Genomic DNA, 21,731 nt, shown 5'->3' with positions numbered 1-21,731 from the left:
TTATTACCCCAGACAGGTGTCTCCCTCTCATTCACAGTCCAGCACAGCCCCCATGTGCAATCATTTCACGCTTCGCAACACCAAATGTGAGTAGAACAAGAGCAGAATAATTGCCTGGCTGAAATTCACCTTGTTTTATAACTGCAGTTAAACCAACATTCATCAGAGGATGAACAAATTACAGCACAGATAAGTTCTTGCTTGCTTTTTTTCTCATTAACAGGCCAGAAATGGACATTGCATGTTAATAAAGAAAATGTAAGTAAAATGTAATACTAGGTAACACCATAACGCATATAATATTCATTTGCTGTAATTGAGAATAAATGGCACATTAATATCAATGATATGGAAAATTGTTTCATGTTTAATCATATTTTGTGAGAAGGATAATCAGAATAATCATTTTACTTCACAATCTAATCAGGAATATAATCGGTGTATCTGAAGTCTGTGCCATCTGACAATTTCGAATATATTAACAACTGGGTATCATTGGATGACATAATGATCATATCTAGATTAAATTCAGAACACACCATGAAAACCTATCCCTATAATTAATATTATATGTGGATAATTTCTGCTTTGGAAAGAGCATGAAGATAGATAATCAGGTTTGCTGACCAGACTTGTGCATGATTTCCTGCTCACTGTTTCTGGTGCAGATGTTTGTGTGATGGAAACGAGTGAGTGAGACTGGAGAAGTGTCACAACTCGGAGGCAGGTGGATGTAAATGCAAGCTTGATTTTTTTTAAAAATCCAAGTCCTGAGGAAAAAAACAGGAAACAGTGTGTTACAAATCCGGTGAGTGTGAGTGGTATAATGTGTGTGCTGGATTCAGTTCAGGAGGAGGAGTGGTGGTAGCTAGATCAGCACAGATGTGAAAGGAACCAGTACAGAACACCAGTATGCCCACAGATAAACTTTGTTAGTCAACAACACTGCCCTAAAAAAGAAATCCCCATATAGAGTCAGATTATACAATCTATTGTTTTGTTGTCAAGCCGTTTGCATGAACATTTTCTACATCAGCGCTCATAACTAATACCAGTGAAGCCTTCATTTCATTTCCTCTCACTTAAACAAGTCCAGCAGCTATCAAGGAGAATAGCCATTAGCACCCGAGATGAATCACTGATCTGCAATTTGTCTGATGAGGATGCATATCCTATAAATACTGTTCTCAGCTGGTCTGGATGAGTCATCCGGTTCAGGGGCGTTGCGCTGCTGTCTTAGCCCACAAGAACAACTCTCAGACACGCCAAGCTCCTGGGGGATACTAGATAAATTACAGCCCCTGTGGCCCAGGCGTGTGGACACGGCGGACAGTGAGGCCCACATTCTTCCTCCTAGCAGTGAGTGGGTGCCAATTAATATGTCTAGGCGATTGGCTACGCTGGTAGGCTCGGTATTTGGCATGAATGATGCCTGAAAGAGCGTGTGATGACAGTAGGAGTAAAAATTTGAACAGAAAAGATGTTAAACCCCAGGCCTTGTGTGGGCCATGATGACTGAAATGTACTGCCTGTTTTCTCTTTCTGAGTTCTCTAGTGAAATGAAATGCTCAATAATTATCAGTAATCAAGCTCACTAAGCAGTGTTATATGATGACAGGAAGGATTTGTTTTTTTGCAGTTATGTTAATTATACAATAGTTTATTAATAGTTTTCTTTCACTTTGTAAAACTTGAGTAAGTAAGGAATAAAACATGATGGGCAATGCTGTTGTAGGAACATCCCAAAGTCGTTTATTCCTCTTATAACACAGCAATTTGCCATCACTAATAATTTTGTATTTATCAAAGAACATGTACTTTTTATCCATGTATATATGTTTAATGTTGTGGAATATAACTTACTGTATAGTATAACAGCTATAAACAATCATTCCCTCACCAGCCTCTTTTACAAAGCACTGACACTGGAGACTCCTTCCAAAAATTCTAAATAAATATCTCCTCAGAGAAAACGTCACGACTGCATGTTTGTTAATCCATGTATGAGCGTGTAAGTCCCTGTGTAAGTTGTTACTATAGAAAAGATGATGTATTAGCATGAACACATTCATATAAACATCTGATTTGCCTTTCAGCTGGAACTACTGTCAGATCGTTGCTGGTATAGAACATTAAGCAAACATTAACCAACACCGTCTGACCAATCAGGATCGAGAATTCAAAAGCACCATGATATAGCAATTATAATTCACATGATCTTTATCTTTTTAACTCCCTAGATCTTTATCTGTAAATGTGTTTTGCTTCCAATTTCCAGAAAAGATTACAGATCATTTTTTACACTCACCACCCAAACATCTCCAGCAGTGATTTGTTTGAAGCAGAAGATATATTAGACCTCTATTTTGTATTGTATTTTGCAGAATCCAAGATTAGCCCTAAAGCATTGAATGATTGTGAGAAGGAGCTAGGGCACTCCAGTAACGAGAACAGGGCTATTGTTACTGACTGATGGATGGGCCTTTAAAAGGACATCAAATTTATCTGATGGATTAGAGTGCCAAGTGACTGAAGGTGCACTATATGCTTCAGCTAAAGACAAGAAGCTGATTTCATAATGTGTATGCTGTAAACAATGTATGTGCATGGTATAAGTCACTGATATTTACTAATTCATTTTTATGGAGATCGGAATCGTTATTAATGAGCAGGTTTGTTATGAGATGTGAAATGCATTGGTGTTTTGAAATTCTTCAGAATTTAAGGGAAACATGCAACAAAGAGAACCAGTCATATGTTCTCCTGCTGAAAATATAAATATTTGAAGTATTACGGTTGAAACTAATGCTTCGTAACAGGATCTGGCCTTAATGGTTTCATGAAACATTTTTTTTTCCATGTAACGGTTTTAACATATGTTCCATTAAGTTCTAAGGGATCTTAATGAAGCTCTTCCATATTAGGATCTATTTGTTCCCATTACAGATTTTCCATTAGGGTTTATTGGTGTTCTTTAGTTTTATTCCATAACGGCACCTTATAGAACATGTCCATTCTTTCTAATGCTTACATTCTATATTAAATTTGATTTAAATTTCTCCTTTGGTAAATCATTTTCCATTATAATTAACAGATATCACTTTTTCTACTCCGATACTAATATCCATACCAAAACCTTGACTATCAGCTGATACTGAAACCCATTCAACAAGCTTTAAAATATATATATATATTTTTGCCTAGAGCACTTTATGTAAAAAACAAAAGAAAAAAAATATCTAGCTAAAAACCTGTCATTCAAAACAGCAGCGTTTTCATTCAGTTAATCCCAAACACACAAAAAGCACTTGCATTACAAGTATAAAATATAAATATAATAAAATAAATCCTACCAAAAAATATGCTACTGTTTTGAATGACAGGTTTTGTTACAGGATCGGATCTAATTCGATCATTTTATTCCCAAAATCCGATCCACTATTATTGCTAGTATTGGCCCAGTACTAATCCTGGCTATTGGATCGGTGCCATCTCTAATAATTCATAATGATTATTATTTTATCTAAAATTCCATCTATTTGGCCTATATTATTATTATTATTTTTTTTTTTACAAAATTTTAAATTAAACCAACATACTATATATCATCTTCAGCCATGCATTAACACATAAATCATGCCAAGTGTCCACTCATACTTTATTCAGTCATAGATGCAGATTATATTCAATGTGTAATTAACTGAACTGACAGCCTGTAGTGCTGCATCATTACAGATGTGAATATCACTGAAGTTCATTAGGCTTCAGTGAATCACCATTAAACCACTGACTATTAAGGCAAGGTCATCATCAGAGACAACCAAGCGCCTAAAAAACAGCAAACATGTCTAGAATCACCTGTTAAACCATCAATCATGTTATAATCCCATATTAAAAACTACTGAAATACCATTATTAGCCATTACAAAGCAATAGATAAAGCAACAGGAACCAATAGAACCCATGATTTGTTTTCTTTTCTTTTCAAAAGGCCGAACGGGGTTTGTGTAGCGCAAGAGCAAGATGATGCATTCTGCCCTTGAGCAGCAGTGCCAGGTTGCATTATGGACGCTAAACCTGAGGAGAGGAGTGTGTGATTCCAGGAGGGCTTTTGATTATGCAGGATTAAAATCCTTTTTGTTTTTCATTAAAGTGTTTCATGCTATCAGGGGCATCAAAGCACATTAGAATGGCCCTTGTTGTATAGTTACACAAGCATACGGGATTCACGTGAACGGAGGCTGCCTGGTTCAACCTGAGCTCCCCGTTAATGTGCCACTGAGGCTCTGAGTCGACCCATTTTTGTCTTCACTTTGGAATCATTTGAAAATGGAGTGAGAAGAAATGCATTTCAGGAGGCATTCCTTTTCATTACGTGTTTGCATAATTCATAACACAATCTACTGACCAAGCAGTAAAGGCACACAAAAAAATACTGAAAAGTAGCTGTATTGCTTAGGCCAGAAAGAAACCAAGAATAATCTCTGAAAAATATTAATTGTGAAGAGTACATATTGATGCATGCACACTGGGCTGCACTGATCTGTTTTGGTTTTTATAATCATCAGTCGGTTTTAGGAGTATGAAGTGAGGTTAGTAAGGTTTTTCTGATCAAACGCTTTGAGAAGGGATTGCTTATACCATGATATACTGAAAATCGATATCATGCTGTAAATTTTTTATATGGTTCTACCTCTACACGTTAAATGTAAAAAGGTACAATACTTTCAAAAGAAAACACACAGAGAAAGTAAATCCTGTTTATACACAACAATCTGTAATGATACATTTAAGCAGAAACATTTGTACATTAAGTTTTTTAATAGTCTCAGTCCTTAAAAAAGCACAAGGAATCAAAAACTGGGGGCTACACACACACATACACACACACACACACACACAAACAAACACTCATAAACACTCACCCACTGTAATGGGGTTTCCCTAGTGAAGCACAGTAAAGTGTGTAAGAAGGGAGGGGTGTTATTGGCTTGTATATCATACTGCCCTTCACACCTTCTCCAAACGCTTTACAAATCTGAAACCTATCACAAAATTGATCTCTGAGCTCATGCGATCCAGGGACATAACGTCATTCTCCACCCAGCCATTTCATTTTCCAACTGGGATTTAGGAATTTACCTTCTGGTCCAAATAATCAATAGCTATAAAGTTTGTGTTTGTGTGTGTGTGTGTGTGTTGTCATTGCAGGTCATGGAACATGTGACTGTGGTAAGTGCCTGTGTGATGATGACTGGTTTGGAGAAGCCTGTCAGTACCAGGAGAACTGCAAGCTCTCCAAACGAAAAAGCAAAGACCTGTGCCGCAACGCTCAGGGAGTGGTGTGCTCCAATGCAGGTGAGAGAGAGAGAGAAAGAGAGAGAAAGAGAGAGAGATATTCCACCTACAGCTTGTGAATCTGAGCTTGGGGTGTTGTCCACTTTCTACTACCATTGAAGACATTCAGCTGTAGTTCTGCTGCAGAATTATTCGTAACCTTCATGAAAATAAGAAAATTTCAATATATGATATAAAACATCTTATGGGAAGCTTAAAAATAAGAAATGGTACACAGTTTCATTTAAATATAATATATTGATTCAAGCATAAAATGTTTTCTTAAGTAGTGCAGTTTTTCCCAGCAAAACCACTTGTTTCAAATGTATTGGCACTCCTGCATTTAAATATTTTGTAATGTCTCCCCTGGAGAGAAAAACAACACTGAGTCTCTTCAGGTGGTATTTAATAAAGAGTGAGAACCCTTTATAGAAATATCTTGGGACAATCCTCCATGCAGAATGAGCTATATTTTTAGGTTTGCGCATAACCTCCTGGCACAAGAAGCAGGTTTTGGGCTAAAATGTTCTTAGTAGGATTTATGATGCTATCAATTTTCACAATAGCCTGTAGACCACTGGCTTCAAAACAGCCCCAAACCATTAATGATCCAGCTTCTTATTTCACATCGGTTATCAGGGGCTTTTCTCTGTATCCTCTGCATTTTGTTGCTAAAATCTAAAATCGAAGTAACATCTAAAATTATTGTTGATACCTGACAACTCCAAGAATTAAATAAACCGTGCAATTCTGAAACTGTCATCTTAGGATTTTTCTTTGCCTCCCTCAGCATCTTGTCACTGTGTGGGAGGTCAGTATGCTCATGGGTCCAATTCCTGGCAACTACTGCAGAATTTTTTATGACCCCATTTATGTGCTTTTCTTGTCTGTACAATATCAATTTAAATATATACAGGGTGTCCCAAAAGTCTCCATACATAGGAGACTATGTATGCCAGCACCACGTCTGTTATGCCTTCGTCAGTGGATGTTCATGGACGTCCACTTCTCCGTTGATCCGCAACACTTCCAGCTTTTTGAATTTGTTAATAAGTTTGGCAACAGTGTTGTGTGTGATGTGCTTGCCACATTTCCTGTTAAAGTTCATCGCAACCTTGCAACAGCTTCCCAATCCAGACAACAGAATGATTTCAATACGCTCTTCTTTAGTCAAAGGCATTCTTAAAGGCTATCTGAAAAAAGTATATAATATAAACTAAGTAGGAAAAATTTTGGAAGACATTTTGCTAAAAAAAGTGTTAATTTCCCCTATGTATGGAGACTTTTGGGACACCCTGTAATTTAAGGGTGTCAATCATTTTGCAACATTTGTTTGGAGAGAAAAAAATATTATACTGAAAGACTTTTAAAGTTATCAGAGGAAATGTAAGTAGTCTCTCTTGTTATAGAAGGGAAAATTTGAATCATTGTGAATGTTTTTTTTTTTTTTTTTTTTTTTGTCGTTCTTGCCTATTCTTCTAAAGGGTTCCAATAATTATGAAATTGGCACCGTGTATGGCCTGTATGCACAAATACAAACACAATATAATTTTCTTGTGATCTGCGTTCAACTAAAATAAAAGCCTTGGATTCATTGTATACTTTGAAAAGATTAGAGTGATTCATATAATGCCTTTTCAAAATAGCGCAGAAACACACTTTCATGATGAAACATCCTTGTGCATTTGAATTATTTCATCTTTTGATTAGCTTATTGCATTTTCCCTCTATACTCATCATGATCTTAATCTTGAAATAAAAAAAAAAAATCCCCCTCAATTGTACAGAATGACACCAAATATGTCATTTTCAGCAAATATTGAAATTGGACGCCAGTGTTGTATATAACTTCCTGTGTGTATAGATGTGGATATTTTACTGAACATACATACTGTATGTGTGGTGTTTGTGGATGTGCACTTTATGTCAGCATACTGACAAGCCCAATAAACTCAGGGGTGTAGTCACAATGACCTTGTTCATGACCTTTAACCATGGCTTCTGAGGGTGAAGACCCAGCTGTCGCACCCCCTGCTGCTGCACCCGCCTCTGGCTTGCTTAGCTCCACATCATCTGATTCCCATTAATGTTCCCACCACTATGAATAGACTGGAATATTCTAAAGGACTATGCAAACTCTTTAAATCAGTTTTAATCCTGAACTCTCTCTGTATCTCTCAGTGTGGTTCTTCATGTATTCTGTATAATCCAGGGTATGATTTTTGTGTGTGTATTTTACTATGAGGTAGCAACTCCTGACCACTTGCTTCCAACAATCTGTGGCTCTCAGGTCCTCCATGTATCCCCTCTGTGTGTGGTGTGTGTGTGTTTGTGTGTGTGTGTGTGGTCTAATGCCTGTGGGGTGTTTATATGAATTTGCAGCTAGGTGTCAGGTGTCTGCTCATAGGCTTATGTGTGAACTGTGTGCATGTCTATTTGTATATGTGCATGCCTGTGTGTTGAGTGATAAGTGGTACTGAAAGGATGAATGGCTTCATGTGTGTGTGTGTGTGTGTGTGTGTGTGTGTGTGTGTGTGTATCCAACAGGAACGTGTCATTGCGGCAGCTGCATTTGCCGCAATCCCGATGGCAAAGGTCTCATCAGTGGCCACTACTGTGAGTGTGACGACAGCCAGTGCCTAGACGAGGATTCAGGGGAGGTTTGTGGAGGTACGCATCCCTAATCATCCATGTCTACTTCTCTTTTTCACATCTCTAACATCTTACTAACTGAATATCACAGAATCAATTAAATTGCTTTTGTAACACAGCACTGTTGACTAATCAGAAGGTGTTGATTCATTTTCTATAACAGCAGGGCTCTGACACTAGTTCTGGCTGGAACATAAATGACAGGTTATTAATAATGCACTCATTCTAATACGTTATTGTTTCCATAGTAACAATTAATTCACAGGGACTTGTATGGCAGACACTCCATATAATCTAAGCCTAATAATAAATAAAAACAGATTTAAAAATATGTTGTTTAACAAAGAAAACCGTATTGATATATATAAAGACTGATATAGTGAAGTTTTCTGTTAGGAGACATTTATGTAACATTTATGGAAGGAGTCTGGAGTGTCGGTGCTTTGTAACAGTCAGTAAGTTTTCTGCCACAGGAAAGTCTTCAGGACGGAGGGGTTTGTGCTGTCTGGTTTCTCTGTAACATAATAAACTGTGTTTTTCGGTATTATTAACTTCAAGAGAGAGAAAAAAGAGAGTCATGTGAAGGAACGATTGTTTATAGCTCCTATAACATCCATGATAACACAAATTAATTTGTCTCACAGATGTACAACGTGAAACACATAAATGTAACTGTAATTAATTAACAAACATGACATGTTGTTCACTAATAAATTATAAATTATAATCATTGGCAAATCGCTGTGGGGTGCTAACACACCACACCACCTTGTTGTGGATTATTTTCTTATAACAGCACAGCCCATTGTGTTTTATTCCTTGTTTAAATTACATCGCAAAACTTATATTCCACTGTAGTTGAATAGTTGAATAATCTTCATATTCCTGTCATATCACATTGCATTGCACTGCTAGGGCTTTTTAAAATGACTCAGTTGCTTGTAACTGAATTTGGCGCAGAAAGTGCATTAAAATAATATCACATATTTATAATACATACTAGATTAGCATAAGGATGAGGTTAAGGTCAGGTACTGAACCCTCTCAGTAAAAAATACTATTAAACTGTACATTGTAGCTGCAGAGATACTCTGTGTAATATTTATCTTAATACTTCATACAAATATTACATTAAGTGTAATATTTATCTTAATGTTAATGTTATGAGGTAATTTGTGTTATACATTATAGGAATTATAGCAATTGTTCCTTTTTTCTGTTCCTTTTTTCTCTCTCTTGAAATTTATAAGACAAAAAAACACAGCTTATTATGTGTGATCTCCTGTTTTGTAATATTTATCTTTCATCTGGAAATGTGCACATACAGTACTGTACCTTTAAAAAAAATTAAGGTACATATTTAGACCATGATTAAAGTAAAGTTTTAATGGTACACTATATGCACCTTTCTATGTAAAATATACATACTAAAAGTTGGAAAGGTGGTGGTAGCACCCCAGCACAAGGAATGGTGCGGTTTAGTACCCTTTTTTTTTCTAAGCAAGAAAGCCACAGTACGTCCGCTGCTCATTGAATTTTAATTCACTATGAATAAATAGATGGAAAAACTGTTTATTTTTTCATTCTAATGTAGAATGCATGATCTTTAAAAAAGTAATAATATATAAATGTTGGTAAATGTGAGTTGCTGTTCTAAGGACAGTGGCCTTCATTTTGCGAAGGTTAATTATATCTAATAGAGATAGGCACCTTATACACTCTCGGAGGCATTGCAGCCCCAGTCGGTCCACATCAATTAACTACCTTATGAGTTAATTTGGGAAATGGGGATTCTGTTTTGCTACTGGGGCTTTATAGGAGACAGTCATTCAACTGCTTTGAAGGTTTCAGCAAACAGAGCTTGAATTTAAACTGCATTCAAGTGACTGGCTAACATACAATGCAATATTTTCTTTGGGGTGGCGAGATAATGTTAGAGAGCCATGCAACTCTGACACTCAACTGGCTGTTATGTGTTTTCTCTCTCTCTCTCTCTCTCTCTCTCTCTCTCCTGTCTTCTTTGGTTGCAGGCCATGGAATGTGTTACTGTGGAAACTGTTACTGCTCGGCTGGTTGGCATGGAGATAAATGCGAATTCCAGTGTGACATCAGCCCATGGGAAAGCAAGCGGAGATGCACGTCTCCAGATGGCAAGATCTGCAGTAACCGAGGTTTGTTGTCTCATGCAGCACTTGCACCATCCTGATTCTGCTTAGGCAGCTGATAGAGGTGCTATTGCAGTGATTGTGTAGTGTTATTGCAGGAGTACAATAGAGGGGTTTTCCAGAGAGAAGACACATGGGCTGTGTTTGGCTTAATGCCAAATCCCAGCCTCTTACTGCATAAGTAACTCTAGTTGACAGGTATAGATGAGAATGGGACCCCTTTTGGCTCTGTTCCCAGACTAGTGCTGGGAGTGGAGGAGAAAAGTCAGGAAAAGGGATAGCATAGAAGAAAAAAAAATCTTTCAGGGAATCACTAGCAAATGATTACAAAGTGAATGATTTGGTAATTAGTCGCTGCTGAGATGGGTGAAAATGTTTGGCCTCACACTATATCACACTTATTTGTGCAGTTCAGAAATGATACACTGCATGACTGAACTAACAAGTAGGTCTTTTATGCATTAGTCAATGCAAATAATCATAGTGTACATGCAGAAAATGCAAAATGCACATGCACCTTTCTCTTTGCCTCTATATTTAAGGCATTAGTTCTGGATTATTCTGAATTCTGAAGTGAGAATGGATTCTGACAGGCAGTCTTCTGCAAAATGTTGTGAGCGAAATTTATGCAATGGCAGTAGCACCCAACTAATCAGTGAAATCGTGTTGTAACTGAGAGAGAAACTCTCACTCCTTCTCTCCCTCTGTATCTCTCAGAACTGCAAGCATCATTGGATGCTTGAAATGCTTAGATTCAGGCAAAGAGATCAAAGCAGTACAAGGGTCACTATGTGCAAAAAGGAGAGATAGCTCAGTGGCTAATACATTGGACGTCTAATTGGAAGGTCATGCATTCAAATCCCAGCAGTACCAGGCTGCCACTGCTGGGCCCTTGAGCAAGACCCTTAACCATCAACTGCCAAGTTGTATAAATGAGATATGTGTAAGTAGCTCTGGATAAGAGTGATCCCCAAATGCCGTAAATGTAATTCAAGTTTACTTCAAGCGAATTTCTCAGTTTTGGAAAACATCACCATTTCACAATCTTCAACTGTCCAGTTTTGGTGGGTCTGTGTCCATTGTAGCCTCAGATTCCTGTTCTTCGCTTAAAGGAGTAGAACTTAATCTGGTCTTCTGCTGTTGTAGCACATCGACCTTCTGAGATCCTCCTGTCAGCTCAAAACAGTGGCCATTCTCCTCTGAGCTCTCTTATCAACAAGGCATTTCCACTCACAAAACTGAGTCAACATAGAACCAACAACCATGCTACAAAGTCACTGAGATCACATTTTCCCCCATTCTAATGGTTGATATGACCATTAACTGAAGCTCTTGACCTATCTCTGCATGATTTTATGCATTGCGCTGCTGCCACATGATTATCTGAATCAATAATAGCATGAATGTGTATGGGGTACAGGTGTTCCTATTAATGTGGCTGGAGAGTGTATATAACTTTGGAATGAGCAATTAGAAATGAGATTTAAATACAGTTGAAATGCACTTGTGCCCAATTTGATCTGAAATGCAAAATACAATGCTTAAAGATATAATGCTTAAAGAAACTTTGCATAGCTTTAAAAAAAAAAAAAAAAAACACCACATTTGTTTGTTCCAGGGCAAAACTGAAGCGCTTTGTCACTATTCAGCCTCTTCTATTGTAGTATTCTATTCCCAGGCTTCAATTATCTATTCTACTTTGCAGTTGATAGCTCTCAGTGGATTTCTGGTATCTAGTTAAATACCAACATCCCTTTTACATTTAGCCATTCAACCTCTCAGTCCCAGAAATATCTTATGCATTAAATGGAAAACTGAAGTGTCAACAGCCTTCCATTCATATCTGTTGATGGTACAGTTCAGGACTAATGCTGTAAAAGCTGCATTTATATAATCAGTCTATAAGTGCCATTACATTAACATTAATTTTTAACATTATCATTAAAAGTCTAACAGTCAATATACACTAGTTTTGTTACTAGGCTGCCAAATTTAGAGATCACACCCAGAGTAAGTACAGACTGGATAAACATAATTAAAATGTGGTCTCACACTCATTCAGAAGTACACTCTGGAATGGGACACCAGTACATTGAAGGGCACCATGCACACACATTCACACACTTATTATTATTAGAGAAGTCAATCCACCTACTAATGGGAGGAAACCCATGTGGGTAGAATCTGCAAAACTCCACATAGCCAAGACCCCAAGCTCAGGATTGAACCAGGAACCCTGCAGCTATGAGGCAATAATTTTACACACTGTGCCACCATTGTTGTCATTATTTGAAAATACACTGCTCTTCCTAAAAGAGAAAACAACGTAAATGTACATTAAATAAGAAAGAGCATTCTCTAAGTATACACAGGATGTAAGGTTATTGCAGCTCTGACCAGTGGCAGCAGCAGTATGAGGCTGGCAGATGGCAGGGCTATCCGTGTGCCCTCTCTTCACTGGAGCAGATGAGAGAAAATGGGATTTTGAGCAGTGTAGCAGCTTGGCTCGGGTGCATCCAAGTGGAGGTGTTTCCCCTGACTCTGTTCCTCCGCAGAACTGTTCCAGAAAATTTGGGAGCTGGCTGAAGCCACTTCTCTCCTTCAGCAGCATTTCAGTTATACAATCTTAGAAAAAAGTGGTCTTTGTGTGGTTAACCTCTTGTTATTTGGTTATGTATATTAAACCATGTTATTCAGTAACTATTATGCACTATTCAGTATTCAGTGTTCAGTGTAGTGACACTGATAGGCCCTGATATTTTACAGGGTTAAAAATACAAAACAGCATGGACAGAATTGATCTGAGGTGGTGTTTAACCATTTGGTTTCATGTACTCTTTGAATATGCTTTATAACATTTATGAACTTGATGAAAGCCATTAAGTGCAAAGCATACACTGGGCATTCACTCGCTCTACCATCTACCATTTTACTTGGCAGGAACATGTGTATGTGGGGAATGTACCTGCTATGATGTAGATCCATCAGGGGACTGGGGTGACATCCATGGAGACACATGCGAGTGTGACGAGAGGAGCTGCCACGCTACATACGACAGATACTCAGACGAGTTCTGCTCTGGTAAAACACACATGTGTTTTTATGTATTAATTGGATTTGCTTGCATTTTCAGATTAAAGTTTTCAAAATATGTGACATTTTTAAGCTAACACTCTACATAAGGGTGGCATTTATAGGATAAATGATGCCTGCATAAGCCCTTCATGACAACTGACAACATTCAGAACATTCCTCTGATGTCAAGTTGATTTTTGATTTTGCTTGTAAATGGTTGGATATAAAATTTACCAGACTGACATACTGTACATTAGAACATCAAGATGACTAACGATTTAGCTTAACTACTGGTTTATAAGAGTCCCATAATGGGGATGATGTTAAACATTAAAATAAACTTACTCTAAAGCCCAATTCGGATTAGTTTTACATGAGGCAGTAAGGTAATTGAATTATTACTAAAGTATTTCGGTATATCCAAATTTGTCATGCCACTCATTTTTTGCACACAAACACCTGAAAAGATTACACCATTACACCAGTTTACCTTCTATAAAATAACCAATAGAAATAATCTTAGGTAATGTATGTTTATCTTCCATTTAAATTGACATGATTCCAAAGATACATGATTACACAGACACTCCAGGAAACTGTAATTCTCCCATCAAACCCAAAACTGAACTGTTAGTTTAGCATTGGCTGAGTTTAAATTGCACAATAAAATATAGGCAATATTTAAAAAGACTTGTCAGAGAAGCAAAAGTACCAGGAGTTTCAGGTAGGTTATTGATTTGCTAACACAGGTTTAGCCTACGTTCATATTATGGTCATGTGACCTACTAATAATCAAGCGCAACTTGCTCAGCCACAAGCCCTAAAAGCGCTTATAATAAAGGTCAAAAGAATCATTTTGAATTAAATGATGTGAAGGTGATATGCATGGAATTTTTAGTTTGACAAAACAGTTTGATTTATACAGATATCACTTACCCCAAGTGAAGCTCTCATAATTACTACAGACATCTTCCAGCAACTTTAACAGAAATAGGTTCGGAAATCTTGTCTAAATAGTGCTTAATTTAGGGTCAGAGAAAATATACATACAGTAACTCTGTCATCTTGACGTCATATTATTATTATCATAATCTGATAGGCAGAAATAAGAAACCCAATGCCAAAGAAAACACACATAACTTCTTGCCAGTGTAATGGCTGTCACTTTCAAAAGCTTGACTAGGTAATAGTGTTATATATGAGTGCTGAGTACAGGACAAACTCTGGAGTATCTTTAAGAAGTGGAAACATTTGTCCATTTTTCTAATTTACCTTACTTGACAGACTAAACTCATCACAATTATGTGACTCTGACAAACCAAAACTACATTGAGCTACAAAGTCATGGTGCTTGACTGCAAATCAGCCTGGAAAGTCCCATAACTCAACCTGACAAAAATCTAGGTCACTTAACTCATGCTATGTTAACCCAACATCAAATCTGATTAAGGTATACCATGAAAGGCTTATGCAGAGGTCATGTAGCCTTATTAACACTATAACACTGTAATAAATAAAGTAAAGTTGTTTAAAATAAATTGTTTTGCTCAAGGAATAAGGACATTACAGGATGATGTGTGTGGAGAAACTGCCTGAAATAGCAGGCAAATCTAGTCCAGTGGTGAAATGCTGATTTGACTGAAACAGTAAGGGTGGACCTGAACTCCTTCCATGTGTTATTCAACCCTCTGTTACTCCTCCTTTAGTAAACACAGGGCTGCTGGATTAGCCTGAGCTCACAGACATGAGGCAAGAAAGAAAAACATATGCACATCTGTCTTTAATATTGAGGCATAACTCAGCGATCAGGACTACAGTCTGTCTTCTGCTTGCAATGGAAGGGTGGAGTGAAGTTATGTTAAGTTCACTGTGTGTGTGTGTGTGTGTGTGTGTGTGTTTGTTTTGTTTTGTTTTTTGAATTGTATCATGCAAATAGAGACTCACATACAGTTTAAAGCCACTTGTATTGTGATTTTCTGTGCCAGTCTCCAGAGCAGAGTTACAGCTTATTTTGTATCCTTCCTTGCTTCTGTAGGCCACGGACAGTGTCACTGCGGGAGGTGTGAGTGCAAAGAGGGCTGGACAGGCAAGAAGTGTGAGCATCCTCTCTCCTGTTCACTCTCTGTGGAAGCCAGTCAGAAGAAGTGCAGAGGGACCTCCAACCTGCCCTGTCATGGCAGAGGTACATCTCAAAATGATTGTTTTTTCAAAGCAAAAAGCACTTTTTTGCTTTCGAAATTGTCAGTTTACACACAACTTCAATGAGAATTAGATTATTTCACATGATGCTTGATTAATGGGTATCCTGTACTCTCAGAAAAAGGGTATTAAACTGTACCTTTCAGTGTCACTGAGGTACTACAATCATTAGTACAGGGGTGATAAAAGTACTGAGAAATTATCCTATTATAAGTGAAAGTATAAATAATGTCATAATCTTAATTAAAAGTGGAAGTATGCATGCATTTTTAAATTAGATATTCATGCCTTCTAAGAAGGCAAAGAAGACACATTGTCCCAGTGTACACCATACTTCTATACCATTGAAGATAAAATATCGTCAAATATGAGTACATATTTTGTGGTTAACATTTTATGGTTACAATATTTCTACAATAGCTATAGAGCTAACAACATTGTGTAGCATGAGACAGTCACCACAATGGACAAATTGGCATGATTTCTTGATAGTTTATAGGTACATTGATGAACCTGATTGGATGCTCAACTGAAATAATTGGATTCTTAAACTGAGCCCATTCAATTACAGTCACTGGCTGGATAAGAGAAGAAGAGATCTTTGAGATTTCTAATGAGTACTTTGAAGGCCTAAATAAAAATGTTAGGAGTAATAAGTAAGTTTTTTTTTCTTGGAACTGTAAATAAGTAACAGTACAATTATTCAATTTCAATAATACTCACAGCGACTGAAATTAATTGAGACAACAATCATAAATTGATTATTATTGATTATAGTTTACTATAAATTGATTACTATGCATCATAATTGTTCATAAATGATCGAAAAGGACAGATTTTTATACTGATTTATACTGTTGCCCATAACTCTGATACTTAAAATAATCCTTTTCTATGTGATGGTCATTGGTGAATTAATGGTAGGCTTACCCCAGATTCTGAACAAAGTTAGTCACATATTGGATTGAATTGTATTGTACGATATCATAGCAGATTCAGTGGTATCATTAAATACTGAATCATGGTCTTAAGAATCAAAAACATACAGCATTGTGTGAAAACCTGAGGTTTACGCCCCTAGTAGCTCATGTAATCTAATTGCATCTGTTACAAAAGATCCCACGCCTCAATAACTTTCTAAGTGTTTCCACTAAGATCCAAGGAAAAACAGAGATCAGCTCTGCAATAAGTTTACAGTAGAGCTCTGCAAGTTCAATAACACAATAACACTATATCAAATTACACCAAGCAAGTTGTAGCACATTAGCAGAGTTATTGTTCTCAGAGAAGCCTCTGGTATTCCCTTCATCTTTTGGAATAGTGTAAACCAGGAATACTACAAGCTCTGCACTACATGGAGCATAATGAGTGTTTCAGCCCAGTCGAATATGAGCAAGTGTTCCTCTGGGCTGTTCCACTGCTAAAGCCAGAGAGCAAAACAAGCCCAGCAGAACAGCCTCTTATTCACCCAATATTGTCTAATTGCCAAACCAGATCAGCCACATATTTTCAAAATGTGAAATCGTTTTGGGGATATATTGGAACTAACATGCTGCAGAAAAAGATGCTTTTACAGAAGTAGAAACAATATAGCATACAGCCAACAGTGTATAATAACAGCAGTCAAGGATGAGCCACAGTTGAAGATGTGATTGTATTTTGTAATTTCAGTGCAAAAGTCATTTTTCAACTGCTTTATGGTGCCTACTGCTGGACAGATTTTTTTTTTATTATTATTTTTTTTTTAGTAGAGAGCTTCCTGCATGACCTGAGCGATGGTTTGTGGTTTGCGTCTCTCATTATTGCCTCCTACAGTACACTCACAAGGAAATTCAATGATCTGGTTGCTGTGGTTTGCAGTGTGGTCAGAAGTGAACAGAAATTAAAGCCTTGAGTTGGGGAAGCAACTATGGAATACTACCAATTGCAGGAATAGGTTACTTATGCTTTGATTAAACTTTTAATCTAAATGATTAATTAATTGAGTTATAATTTGTGTGGTCCTACCTCATGCCTATTAATTACTTACAGTTGTGTATTGTGTATTGAGTCGTGATGCCGGTCTAAACATTTACTGAGTATAAATGGAAGAAAAGAGCAGTTTCTGTTTATGAGTCAGACTGTGTACCGTTGCTCAAAAAGAGACTTATTACCTTTTTTCTCTGCACAAGAATAGCAAGGAACAGTAGTAATGGTTTTGTTCCATCAAAGACACACAGGGGTAAATTTAATGGACCTTGTCTTCCTGTGGGCTTATTTATAAAATAAGTAATAAATAAGTAACCTTTGATCAGCTGCTATTCAATGAGTATTAGGATACTTCAGGTCTCATTCTATTCCAGCTTTGCATTAAATATGAAGTGCCTTTAGAAGATCAGAAAATTACTCCATAATAACAAGGTCAAATTACAAATATATAGAAACATGATTTTTGCAATATATACAGTGCCTCCAAACATTATTCATCACCCAATGATTATTTCTCCTTTTGTTTTATTGCAACATCTAATTTAAGTATGGCATGGGATAGGATATTTGTCGGCACATTTTGAAGGGACTCTCTACAGAAATAAAATTAAATAAATTATTTAAATGTCCTCACAATTATTAAAAAAGTAAAAAGTCCAAAAACTGCATAACTGATAAGTATTCAAACACACACACCCTTCCCCCTTTTCTTTTAGCAATCTAAGTATGCTTTCTGGAGGCACTGTAAAAATCATATTGCTTCTACTACTCTTTGGACTCCTGCTACTTTTTCTTACAGTAATCTCAGTTTTCATTTAACAAAGAGATTCGTTATCATGGCACAAGTGCAAAACTATGGCAAAACTATTTGTCGCATTTTGTGACCATCAGCACAGTAACCTGTGTTATGCTGTGCAACTCTAAAAAGCTGTTATTGTAGATTTTTAACTGCAAAAAGGCTTTTTATTAATTATGATGTGTCAGCTGTATAATTCACAATTTTGTTAGGAACAAAATTATTTGGTGTATTTACTTAGTAATTAGGTGAAGTAGCCTAGGGTCCCTGGAGGACTAGTGGTTAGGCCACAGTTCTCTCTCCGCTGTGGCTTGGGTTCGATTCCCGGCCAGGAAACCAACCCCAGCCACTGGGGTTGCGTGCAACTGTGCACTCTCGGTGCTGGTCCCAAGCCCAGATAAAAATTGGGGAGGGTTGCGGCAGGAAGGGCATCCGGCATAAAAACCGTGCCAAATCAAATATGTGGACCAATGATCTGCTGTGGCGACCCCTAACAGGGAGCAGCTGAAAGAGGAACAACAATTAGGTGAATATCTGGGGCAGTAGAAATGAGACATATCTTAAAGCCCTTTCTTGAAGTCAAGAAAATACCATCTTGGCATCTCAGCAGGTAGTAACCAATTTGGATCAAAGTGCCAAACGTCACTCCCTTACCGTGCCACTTCACCCATATCAGCACTGGCACGTTAATTTCTATGCAGGAAAATAACCGAGTGCAAACATGAAAAAATGGCTTCCATCTAACAAATTAGCAATATGCCAGCACAAAAACCCTCTTTGTCTTTATTTTTGTACTTTTTATTTCACAGTGAGTATAGTTTGATTTTCAATAATATCAAACACAAGCTGTGCGTGAGACATTTAGAGAGGAAGTAGGCAGTTCAGTGTACAGTGTTCAGCCTGACCTCTGGGAAGTTCCTGCAAGAGGCATGGCAGAGTATCTCTGAACAATACCTGAATAACGTAGCTGGTATAGCTGAAGTGGGAGGTCTTTTAGATAAACATATTGTTTACATTGTTATGTGATCATCACAAATAATTATTGGTCATTGTTTAATATGTAAAGTTATTGCAAATAGACAAAAAAGTTACAATATACTAAGAACATTTTGAAAAGCTAGGTGTCCCCAGACCTTTAACATGTTTGTATTCGTTTGTATGTTAATCTTGGTATTTCAGAGAAAGTTAGCTTTGCTCTTCCTCAATATATGAAAAGATGTGATTCCTTTAGTTCTAAACAGTGAAAGTATAAATAGCGCTATGACAGTGTATAATCATTGTTCCTCAAGAGACTGACTTTTGATACTTGCATCCATTGAAAAAAGTGAAATCATAGTGATTTATGTTATGATCTGGTATAATCAGTATTATTTACCAGGAATTGTGCACTATACTTATTAAAGAGATTAGCAATGCTGATTTACCTCATTTAGACTCCTGTACAAATATCTGATTATTAATTGTGTATTGGATGAAGCAGAGATAGTGTTATTACAGAACAAGACACCAAAGTTAAAGATCAACACAGAGACTTGAATCAGAGTCTTTATATAAGAGTATATCTATCTATCTATATATCTATATATATATATATATATATATATATATATATATATATGTGTGTGTGTGTGTGTGTGTGTGTGTGTGTGTGTGTGTAGATAGATAGATAGATAGAAGGAGTCAGAGAGGTTTTTGGAAATCAGAGATTAAGTGAGGCTAGGGAACTTAATTAGGTGATAATGATCTTAAATGATCTTAATTTGCTGCAACAACTGGAGGTTTATATTGGCCCTGTCCAAGACAAAATTAATGTCAGCCACGAAAATTCCTCTACAAAATGGATATTATTAATTCAAGATCATATATAATACATAATTTGCATATACAGTATACTGTATACACTTTAATGTTTACTAATTAAAGATGGCTTCTAAATGTTTGGTAATATATTAGTCAAAACTAATAACTGCATTATATTCAATAAACGTCAACAGTGATTCTGAACTCCAGTCCTAGGGACCAACTGCCTTGCAAAGATTCAGGTTTTCCTCTGCTTTAACCACCCGTGTGTCATATGGATTTGAGGGTATGAGATCATCCTGTGATGAATATCTTGCTTTCTATTACCTGTGTTCAAGTCCACTGGATTACTTCATCATTGACTATAAATGATTATATATGAAGATCAAGCATTCATGAGTAAACACTCTAAAATATCTGTCTGGTAAAGACAGATTTTTTTCCCGTCCCCATAATCAACCACTATGCATTCCTCATAGTGGCTCAGTAAAACTATAGATTCTCTGTCTCTCCTCATTTTCCATGTGGCTTTTGACAAGTGGTGAGTAGAGAGTCGCCAAAATGATGATTTATACATCTGTTTACATAGAATATCACCCGTGATTGGAGCTATAGGTCTGCTAGCTTGCATCCATTAGCCTGACAGCAGGTAATTACATAAGTTTCCTTCACTCTGAATTTCACTCCCACAATTAAGGTGACAGCCTGGCTGAGTCAGTCGAAGCTTTCAAGCTCAGCTTTCAGCTATTTCCTAGCCAAGTATCACAAGGCTAGACAGAAGGTTACAGCACCATGGCTGAGCTAAGTGATGGTCACTGCCACCCTACCATGAAGCATGGGCACCCCCTCTGGACAGTAAGTCAGTAAGACCCCCAGTGAGACATTACTGAACGGCTTGGTGAATCTCACTGTGATAGGCTAGTCTAGAAAATTTGAAAGTTCATTTCATCATTGCCCAATGGCGAGGAACAAACAACGTTAACTAGCTAACATTACTCAGTAAATTTCTCAGTAGCCACACTGAACACAATGAACAATAACATTGGATTTATTCAGGTCCTTATTAACTACCTCTAGATAATGATATTGAATTCTAGTGTACTTCATAAGATTTAGCTTAAAGTTATGTTTGCTAGAACTTTTTGTAGTTTGTTCGACAACAAACAAATGTCACTTAGCTGTAAGTCTTTAATGTCCAACAGGGATCCTACTCAAACTATACACAGATAGGAGTAGCCATACTATCCTTTTTTATGAATGTGGATTAGTATTTTACCCCACACTACATCACCACCCCAATAAAGTCACCCCAATAAAAGATCTGGCTACACCCCTGTAGAGCACCAGACCTTAAACTTGATATACATCTCCAGCAATTACCAAGTGAAATACAATATGAATAATATGATACCTTCAATAACTTTCATAACTGCATAGAAAATGTCTAAACATCGTCACATTAATTGGAAGTACAAGCTCTGCAGGCCATCTGGGATTTAAATGGCTCTGCTAACTTTTTAAAAAGACCTGAACTAATAATCATTTCTGAAATTTGTAGCTATAACAACCCACATACTGGGCTTTTGTTTATTCACCTGTCAGCATTTTCCTGGAATCAAAAATAATTATCAGCCATTATGTAGCAACTGGACTACAGTCTAGTGCTGCGCAGTCTAGCTAAATAAAGTAAGAGGTAATGAAAAGCTCTTAGAAGAGATAATGGCATGGGATAGACCACT

General features: G+C 37.0%; 1 protein-coding gene across 1 annotated transcript in view; it reads left to right on the top strand.

Moving 5' to 3' along the window:
• The window catches only part of itgbl1 (integrin, beta-like 1), a 50,395-nt gene that overhangs the window by 6,823 nt on the left and 21,841 nt on the right, over nucleotides 1-21,731 (top strand). Inside the window, exons 3-7 of the mRNA XM_026912520.3 lie at nucleotides 5,212-5,358; nucleotides 7,885-8,007; nucleotides 10,020-10,160; nucleotides 13,095-13,235; nucleotides 15,265-15,411. Coding sequence (XP_026768321.2) covers nucleotides 5,212-5,358; nucleotides 7,885-8,007; nucleotides 10,020-10,160; nucleotides 13,095-13,235; nucleotides 15,265-15,411 — 699 coding nt within the window. The remainder of the gene's footprint in view (nucleotides 1-5,211; nucleotides 5,359-7,884; nucleotides 8,008-10,019; nucleotides 10,161-13,094; nucleotides 13,236-15,264; nucleotides 15,412-21,731) is intronic.

The sequence above is a fragment of the Pangasianodon hypophthalmus genome, chromosome 5, assembly GCF_027358585.1.
Source record: "Pangasianodon hypophthalmus isolate fPanHyp1 chromosome 5, fPanHyp1.pri, whole genome shotgun sequence".
NCBI lineage: Eukaryota > Metazoa > Chordata > Actinopteri > Siluriformes > Pangasiidae > Pangasianodon > Pangasianodon hypophthalmus.
The sequence above is the reverse complement of the archived record's forward strand: the minus strand, read 5'-3'. Positions and strand labels throughout refer to the sequence as shown.